General features: G+C 42.5%; 2 protein-coding genes across 3 annotated transcripts in view; one reads left to right on the forward strand and one right to left on the reverse strand.

Moving 5' to 3' along the window:
- Positions 1–8,810, forward strand: part of LOC138014603 (NLR family CARD domain-containing protein 3-like) — a 203,076-nt gene that overhangs the window by 65,883 nt on the left and 128,383 nt on the right. The gene's annotated exons all lie outside the window — the stretch shown is intronic.
- LOC138014604 (uncharacterized) lies at positions 6,330–8,596 on the reverse strand. The gene is made up of 2 exons (XM_068861732.1): positions 6,958–8,596; positions 6,330–6,860 (listed from the first exon to the last, which is right to left on the reverse strand). The coding sequence occupies exons 1-2, from the start codon at positions 7,691–7,693 to the stop codon at positions 6,568–6,570; spliced, it is 1,029 nt and encodes a 342-aa protein (XP_068717833.1). The 5' UTR covers positions 7,694–8,596; the 3' UTR covers positions 6,330–6,567.

Genomic DNA, 8,810 nt, shown 5'->3' on the forward strand with positions numbered 1-8,810 from the left:
ATGTTAATTGTAAACTCACTCAACTGAACCTCAAGGCAAGCGAGATAGGAGATCAAGGAGCAGAACAACTGAGTGATGCACTCAAAGATGTTAATTGTAAACTCACTCAGCTGAACCTCCCTTTTAACAAGATAGGAGATCAAGGAGCAGCACACCTGAGTGATGCACTCAAAGATGTTAATTGTAAACTCACTGAACTGGACCTCTACGATAACAAGATAGGATATCAAGGAGCAGCACACCTGAGTGCTGCACTCAAAGATGTTAATTGTAAACTCACTCAACTGAACCTCAAGGCAAGCGAGATAGGAGATCAAGGAGCAGAACAACTGAGTGATGCACTCAAAGATGTTCATTGTAAACTCATTCAGCTGAACCTCGGTTTTAACAAGATAGGAAATCAAGGAGCAGCACACCTGAGTGATGCACTCAAAGATGTTCATTGTAAACTCATTCAGCTGAACCTCGGTTTTAACAACATAGGAGATCAAGGAGCAGCACACCTGAGTGATGCACTCAAAGATGTTAATTGTAAACTCATTCAGCTGGACCTCTATTGTAACAAGATAGGAGATCAAGCAGCAGCACGCCTGAGTGATGCACTCAAAGATGTTCATCGTAAATTCACTCAGCTGGACATCAAGGAGCAGCATACCTGAGTGATGCTCTTAAAGATAATAATTGTAAACTCGTTATCTGATGCTCCACGGTAACAAGTGGTCGAGGAGCATCAGGCTTGAGAGGTTCTCTCAAAGATGATAATGGTAAACTCACTCCGCGGGACCTCTTGGGTAACAATATAGGAGATCAAGGAGCAGCACCCCTGAGTGTTGCGCGTAAAGATGTCAATTTTGAAGTCACCTAGCTGGACTTCGAGGATAATTTAAAGGTCTCAATATTCGTAGAGTTTTCGGTTTTTTTCTATTAAATCCGCGGTATCATAAGTCGCTTTGCAATACATTACTGCCACTCGTCATCCTTACTTTATATTTCTGTCTTTTTTCCTTTGACCAGACCTGGACTCGAACAATTGAAAGCAGTTTAATCAATGTATTGCGACAAGCGTGTTTGATTTTATTCGTGATATATGACAAACGATCAACGTTGGCTCAAAAAACTGCATTTTGTGAGACAACGACCTTACGAGTTGGATTCACTTTCTTTCCTCAAGTAGTCCTCCAACACAAATAAAATACAACCCCAAGTTCAAACTTCATACTGAAAGTTGAAATGAGGATGCCCAAGTGAAAACATTGCAATTCACATTCGTTTGTAACACCCAGAAATTTGTAAATAAGGGTGACCACCCACGAAAGCAGTTTTACCGACTCCCGATAGTCACATAGTCACGGTCAAGCTAGATGATGTGCACGTGGCCAGTGTTTGTTTGTTGTTGTTGTTTTTTTTTTTTGTTAACTAGAAACAGTCATTAAAATCAAATATATAGATTTAGCCAAGCCTGAGAGCGGAGCTCCCCGGGTTATTTCTTCTTATTGGCTGTACGGTTAGTGAAAATAAAGGGTTTTGGAATTGTCAATGTTAAAAGAACGAGCAAGATATATTTCTGAGTGCCTCGGCGGTTAGTCGGTGAAATTCAGTGTCAAATACCGAGTAACGTATATCTTTGAGTGTCTCCGCGGCTCGTCGGTGAAATCTAATGTTCAAACCAGGCTTTAGAAAATGTTTCCCAAAGCAAAAGGGAGAAATTTGATTGGCATGTGGTGCAGTACGAAAACAAAGAAGAAAAACAATAGTCTTCCTGTCTTTTGTTTTCGTTCGACACGTCTTGAGATAATGAGCAAAGCTCTCGGCAGCGCGCGTAAATGTCAACCAATGGAAAAGTTTTTCTTTAGAGGGAGGAAAAGGTACGCCTGATACAATTTCTTAACGAGTCGTCTGCCGCCCACCTGTCAAGAGTGATGTTATCATGTGTCATGCTATAAATGTGAGCCTATCAGATTTTACCGGAAATTACTTGCACGTTGCAATTCAAGGAACAAAATAAAACTCTAGCTGGAATGTCTGCGAAGTCAGACTTTATCCATACAATAAAAGCTACTCCTACAAATCCCGCTTGGCAGTTGGTGCGGTTTCTCTGTTCAACCCATCAAGGAATAAAGAATTTCAATGTAAAGTCGGCGAAAAACCGAATACTTCATGTTATCACCAGGAGACATCAACAGTACAATGAGCTTTATTTAAACTCGATTATTTGAGGTGCCAATAAAAGATGCTAGTATCACTGTAATATGTCTAGTTTTCCAGCAGCAGCTACTCAACTATCATTTTGTGAGCAGTGCGTCACTAAACCATTGCCCAGCGCTTCGGTAAACAATGTCGAATTTCTCTGTCAAGCTCGGCTGATTCCCCAAATGTGGAAGCACTAAAGTGCTATTCGGTTCTTTTTGGAACTTGTTGCTCCCGAATATATTCCAAAGGACTTAACTCAACTACAAACGTTTTCGAGTCGGTGGGAGTGGAACGATGCTTTTTCTTCTAGAATGTTCGGGACCGTAAATAACACTATTTATATTCTAATTCGCTACCCCGCTCAAACGAATATAAGACATTTATCATGTAACAAGCAACCTCAATTGGGGTGTGTCAACACGAACCGTGTGCGACCCTCTTTACTATGCCTTCATCAACAGAATGGATGGAAACAATACACTAAACAGAATGAAAACCCAGAAATGCACAAAATTACAGCAAGAAAAACAATCCAACAAAATGATCTAAACTATGCTCGTATAACAATCAATCAGTAAAGATACAAAACGTGCTAAACCTTTCGTGTAGCAGCATGCAAAAAACAACGTGTAAAAGAAGCCCCTGATCACTGGGTATTTAATTTTGAGGGCGTAGGGACGGTCGTAAGACGCGAATGAATATAAATGAGGACAACTCGAATATATATAGCCTGGCGCTAATGAAGCGACAAAAAAACAGCATACCATGTAACACCCCAAAGAAAAGGTTACGTAACCCATGATAAATACATTTATATTCTAATTCGCTACCCCGCTCAAACGAATATAAAACATTTATCATGTAACAAGCAACCTCAATTGGGGTGTGTCAACACGAGCCGTGTGCGAACTAAAAGAACGGGAAATGCGGAAAATTAAATACCCAGTGACAACGAAACCGACAACAATGAATGAACACTATCCTTAATGTAACCGTCTTTTGCCTTGTCTGATTTCCAACGGCCGTGTCTTTTAAACAATCTGTCAGGCACTCGAGCATTAGGAGCAGCAGAGGCACCTCCGGCCCTAAGGCTATGGAGACCATAGTCTTGCTTGGGAAGGCCGATGGAATCGAAAGCACTAAGCACTATCTCCCGCGCTCTAGTATAAGACAGAGGAACAGACCCGCGCAATTTATAGGTTCCGGTACTGCGAAGAAAAACGACAGGGCGAAAAATGAATTCTTCACTGTCTGCTGAAAAAGAAGCGGCCGCAAAATATCGTTGAACTAATAAATAAGGACATGTATGCTTGAAGGTCTTAGCGATAACAACCCAAGCCCCGTCCCTGTAAACGTCAGTCTTACTTCGATGAACAAAGACTCTCATAAAAGAATCTTCAAACTGAAAGTCACACCTGCGTAACTGAACCAACTCGTTAAAGCGAAAAAACCCTGCATAACCCAAAAGGCACAAAGTAAGCACACGTAAGTCAGACAAACTAGCTGAAGACGATCCATACTTAGAAACTAAAAGCTGAATAGCCTCGGGGGTCACCGGCTCTTTCTTTTTAACAGGGACACTGAGAAGCCTCTTAGCAGATTCTATTAAAGGTAACACTAACGAGGAATTACAGGGGTCGGGTAGACCTGCCAAATCGTGCACCCACTTGAGCCCATAATGGACTTCGTCAATAGTACTACAAGAAGAAGATTCTTGAATCAAGCTAAGAAAGAACAATGAAACGTGCACACTAGAAGCGGGAAATATAACAATTTCATTAAACTGAGAGGCCCATTTCCTCCACGTATTGAACCCCTTTTCATACTTCCTCGCGGTACTAACGGCTTTGGATTTAAGAAGAACTGCGGGTAGATCTTGAACCAGTGCCCGGAGTCGCCCGTCTTCAACCTGTTGAAAATTAGGCTGCAAGGCATCTTTGAGAACTTCTACGAGGATAAGAAGAAAAACATATGGCAAAAATACCTCAATACACGCACTGGGAGTCAATACAGCAATATGCCCCTGGCCAGATGGAAAAATATTTAAGGCCGAGTGAGCCAACTCAAAAAACCACGGTAAACAAGCCATTCGGCGAGCTACCAGTTGCAAAAAGAGTTGAGACACTCACTGTTGATAACCGTACAATGCGTGTCATTCAAGTCAGCGCATCTCCAGCCCCCCTTCCCCCCCAAGCAAAGTTGTTTCCATTTCCACTTGGCACTCAGACTAAAGGGTATCAACATTGAAAAAGGGGAGGGGGGAGGGAGGGGCGTTCAGCCTTTTCTTATGAACTAGAAGAGGAGTTTTAGGAAGAAGAGGTGGATTTTCCATTCAGTGTCTCAACCTTTTTGCAATGTAGTTTCATGCGAAACGAGGACAAATAACCCGACGAGCGGAATTAAAAACGCACGGGCCAGCATAAAGCCACTCGTATTGATAAAACTAAGGGCCCTTAGTGCCAATTGGGACTGCCAACACCGCGCTGTAACACCTATCTGAACCTATGAGTTAATCTTTGTAACACCCGAGGGCAAAAATCCCTGAGGGGTCAGGAAAATGAATGTACTCGAGGACATACGGTTGAAAATGAATTGCATTTGCGAACAAGAAAGGCCAAAACACGTTAGACGGCCAATAAGGGACGACTAAAGTACCAACCGCACCACATACGAAGAGATGTTAAACCACCCTAGAAATGCAGTGGACGGGAGGGACTAGCCAATTATTCTCTCCATACCAGGAGATTGAAAAAGCGTCAACAGCTTCAGTGCCGGGTACGCGAAACCTAGAATTGAATCTGGGAAGATGGGCGTTGGCTGCATTCGCGAACCTGTCGACTGTATGTGGGCCCCAAAGGCGGTCCAAGTGTGTAAAGAACTCGGGGGTTGTATACCAATCATCGAAGTCTACAATGTGGCTAATCGCGTCAGCACAAGCATTAAGTTTCCTGGGAACCCACTGGGGAATAAGTGTGAAATTGTGAGTTCGACAAAAATAGAAAACATCAAGCGCAATAGAGTGCAATTCTGCACTAGGACTCCCTATCTCCACGACACGAACTGCCCCTTGGCTGTCAGAATGCCACTTTACACACTTACCCCGAACCGAGTCTTTGAACGCACTTAAGGCAAATTGTATAGCCTTAAGTTCTCTCCAGGTAGAGCTCTTAACTGCTTCGCAAGCAGTCCACATACGGTGGGACACCTCGTTAGTGCCCACAACAAAAGCCCCGCAGGCGACGCTGCTAGCATCCGAATAGCTAAACAAAAGGGGAGCATCATAAGGCAAAATAGCTCTCGTATTAAGACTAACGATATTGTTTTTCCAGAAAAATATTTCAGAGAGGCAATCATTATGAAGCCCGATGTTAAAACGGGAATCCCAACTGCGGCGGGATTCTATGACCTTGTAAAGGAAACGGGTTTTGAGGCGAGTCAGGTTGCCCAAAACTGGCGACATGGACATAACGTGACCAGCGATAACAGCACAATCGCGAGCCGTAACATAAGGTGCGGATAGGAGAAATTTGTCAATCAGAGCAACGAATTTACAAATACGTATATCGGTAATAGAAATGGTACCGATAACTAAGTCCCAGTTTAAACCCAACCAAACAAGCGTCTGAGTGGGGGTCCATAGTGATTTGGCGGAATTGGCAACAAACCCCGCACTGCTTAAGGATGATTGCACAAACAATGAATTTTCCTTGGCCATAGGCAGTGAGTCCCCTTTTCCGCACCCATCGTCGAGGAACGCAACAATTTTAATCCCGTTGGACCTCCCAAAACTTAACGAGCGGCCTGAGACACTTGGTAAAGACATATGGGGCTGAGCTTAGACCGAACGGAAGTGATGCAAAACAAAAATACCGAACGGTACCAGAAAAAACCCAGGAGAAACCTAGAAAAGTTTGGTGATCCGGAAAAATATCAATATGGTGATATCCGGACTTGAGATCGAAACTGAAAAGGTAGTCGCCCTTATTAACGTATGATAATAAAACTCTCCAATCTTCACACCTAAACTTCTGTTTCCAAACGAAATGATTGACATGACGTAAGTCCAAAATAAGCCTCTTTTTGCCTGAGGACTGTATCGAGACAGAGAGCGGATTCACGACGTGTGGAATAAAGGGTAACTCAACGACGACGTGAGTGTGGACTAATTCAGCGATAGCCGACTCCACGAAAGAAGCGTTATTAAGAGCTGACTGATTGTTAGAAAAACGCGCCTGACAAGGTGTACTAATGAATGGAATCCGATAACCAAATTTAATAGTATCGATAACAAAACTGTTGGCGCCAATAGTGTGCCAATAACCTAAACAGGACCTAAGTCTACCCTTAAGTACTGGCAATGCGGAATTCTGTGTAAATTCAAATAGATTGCGATCGTAATCGAAATCGGCTAAAGTAATAGAGTCCCTTTCCCTGAAATACTCCAAATAAGAAGGATACATGTCTAATAAATGGACTAAAGCTAATATCTAACCTTGGAGAACAAGCTTTTAATCCTGTGGTCCTATTTACCTCCAATGCCCGAAAAACCAGAAGAACTAGGAAAGGACTGCCCCGAGCTCGAAGATCTGGTTTGAGGATTAACTTGACACTGAGATCTCCAATGGCCTTGCTGGCCGCAGGCGAAACAAATATCGCTTGGTCTTGGTTTTCTGAAAGCGCCAAAAGTACGACAAAAAGGTCTGGAGGATGATGAATGTTGGTCAGCAAAGGCGGTGGTTGTGGTAGAAGATTGGGGTTGTGAATAACCTTGTTTTGATGGCTTCGCTTTCTGTTGTCGTTGGTTGCGTTTACGAAGGGCCCTCTGCTCGGCACGGCGGATACGCTTCTCGTCCTCGGACCCGCTAGCCAGCTCGTCTGATAAATACTCGTTCACCAAATCCCAACCGGCGGCGGACTTGTCTGCCAGTCTGATAAGTTTGTTGCGCTTTTTGATGTCAGAGTCTAGTTCTTCCAATTGAGTTTTAACAAGGTCTAATTTTCTCTTCCCGAGAGCAACTGACGCCGACTTCACCTTTTCTGCGAGGTCGGAGTTGAATTGAAACTGTTTCTTATTACCTTCGAATCTAAACGTGATCTTGGATTCTTCTTTAAGCTTTTTGGCCACAGAATCGGTATTGCTGCACGATTCGTCTTGAATATCGCGCTTCAAGGCGCTCAACTTTTTGTCGAAATAATCCTTAAATAGAGAGAACGCGGACGCTATATCACTGGATTCTGAAGACTGGAATGGTACTGAAGCTTCGAGAGATTGAGACGAAGGTTGTTTAGGAAGCGAAGGCGGCAAAAGGCCGCTGCTAGAAAAATCTGTGTTCGCTGGAATAACGTCTTCAACATCGGACATAATTTTGAGGGCGTAGGGACGGTCGTAGGACGCGAATGAATATAAATGAGGACAACTCGAATATATATAGCCTGGCGCTAATGAAGCGACAAAAAAACAGCATACCATGTAACACCCCAAAGAAAAGGTTACGTAACCCATGATAAATACATTGCCAAATCCCGTAGGAAGTACAACTATAATGGCTTCCTTCAGACGAAATTCTTCGGATACATTCTCTCTGCCCTTCCTTTAAAGATTTTTGAAAAAATACTGAAATCGAAGCAAAAGCAGCTGTTAGTAAACTGAGCCTAAACACCATTCCTGTTCAAATCCTTCTTGGTGGCCATAAGTTGATCAACTGTTAACCGATTTTTTTGCAATTCTGTAACCAATCGGAGCGAGGCTCCAAGAGCTCAATTGTTTTTCGGCCAATCAGAGTTAAGTCCAGATTCTGGACTATGAGCAGACAACTCGTTAAGAGATTGTATCAGGTGTACCTTTTTGCGCTCTGTCTAAAGAAAAGTACGCCTGATTGCAGGTTAACCCGGACACAGATTATCTTCATTGTAGGTGGTGAGAATGACCTCTGGACCATGGAAACGAGGTAAAAATAGTGTATTTATTCCAAAATGGCTAAGCACATTTTTTCTGCTAACCGATGGACATTTTTGCTCTGTATTTGAGAAAGGAAACGCTAATTGAACGGTTTAAGATGAAACTCATCGAAACATCTTTTGCACAAAAAAATTAAAGAGAAGCGAAGGTGAGATGTGAAAACATCTTTCCAAGATGAGCAACCTTTCGTGCAGTGATGCACGTAAAGGTCACTTTGTCACGTGCGCGACACGTGAAGATGAGCACTATTTCTCGACAGTTGAAAGTACTGTCAGAAGTACAAAAGTTCCTCGAGGATGGCAATAGCAAATGAATCCATAGCACGAGAATCAAATATTTAAAGTATACCATTAATTGTAATTTAAATACTCACAGTAATATGCACCCAATTGTCAAAATAAGAGAATAATAATTCTCTGTGATCAAATTTTGGAAAGTACTTATCAAAGACAAAGAGTAAGCAAAATCTATTGTTCAACTTCCGTGTACATTACCAGTATGACTTGGGCTGTATTGAATCTGAAAAGTTGTGTTGAACGCTCATGACTTCTGCATGTAATTCTGTTAACATTAAATATGTTTGTCTCGATAAGCTTGATAAAGCCGTGTAGAGTTCATTTCCTACATTCATGATAATTACAGGGATAATAACACATAGTGA

Source organism: Montipora capricornis, chromosome 8 (genome assembly GCF_036669925.1).
Source record: "Montipora capricornis isolate CH-2021 chromosome 8, ASM3666992v2, whole genome shotgun sequence".
NCBI lineage: Eukaryota > Metazoa > Cnidaria > Anthozoa > Scleractinia > Acroporidae > Montipora > Montipora capricornis.

Coding starts and splice junctions, on each gene's coding strand:
- LOC138014604 (XM_068861732.1), bottom strand. CDS start 7,693: ATGGGTTACGTAACCTTTTCTTTGGGGTGTTACATGGTATGCTGTTTT. Junction 6,861..6,957: donor AGCGAAGCCATCAAAACAAG/GTTATTCACAAC, acceptor TGGCGCTTTCAG/AAAACCAAGACCAAGCGATA.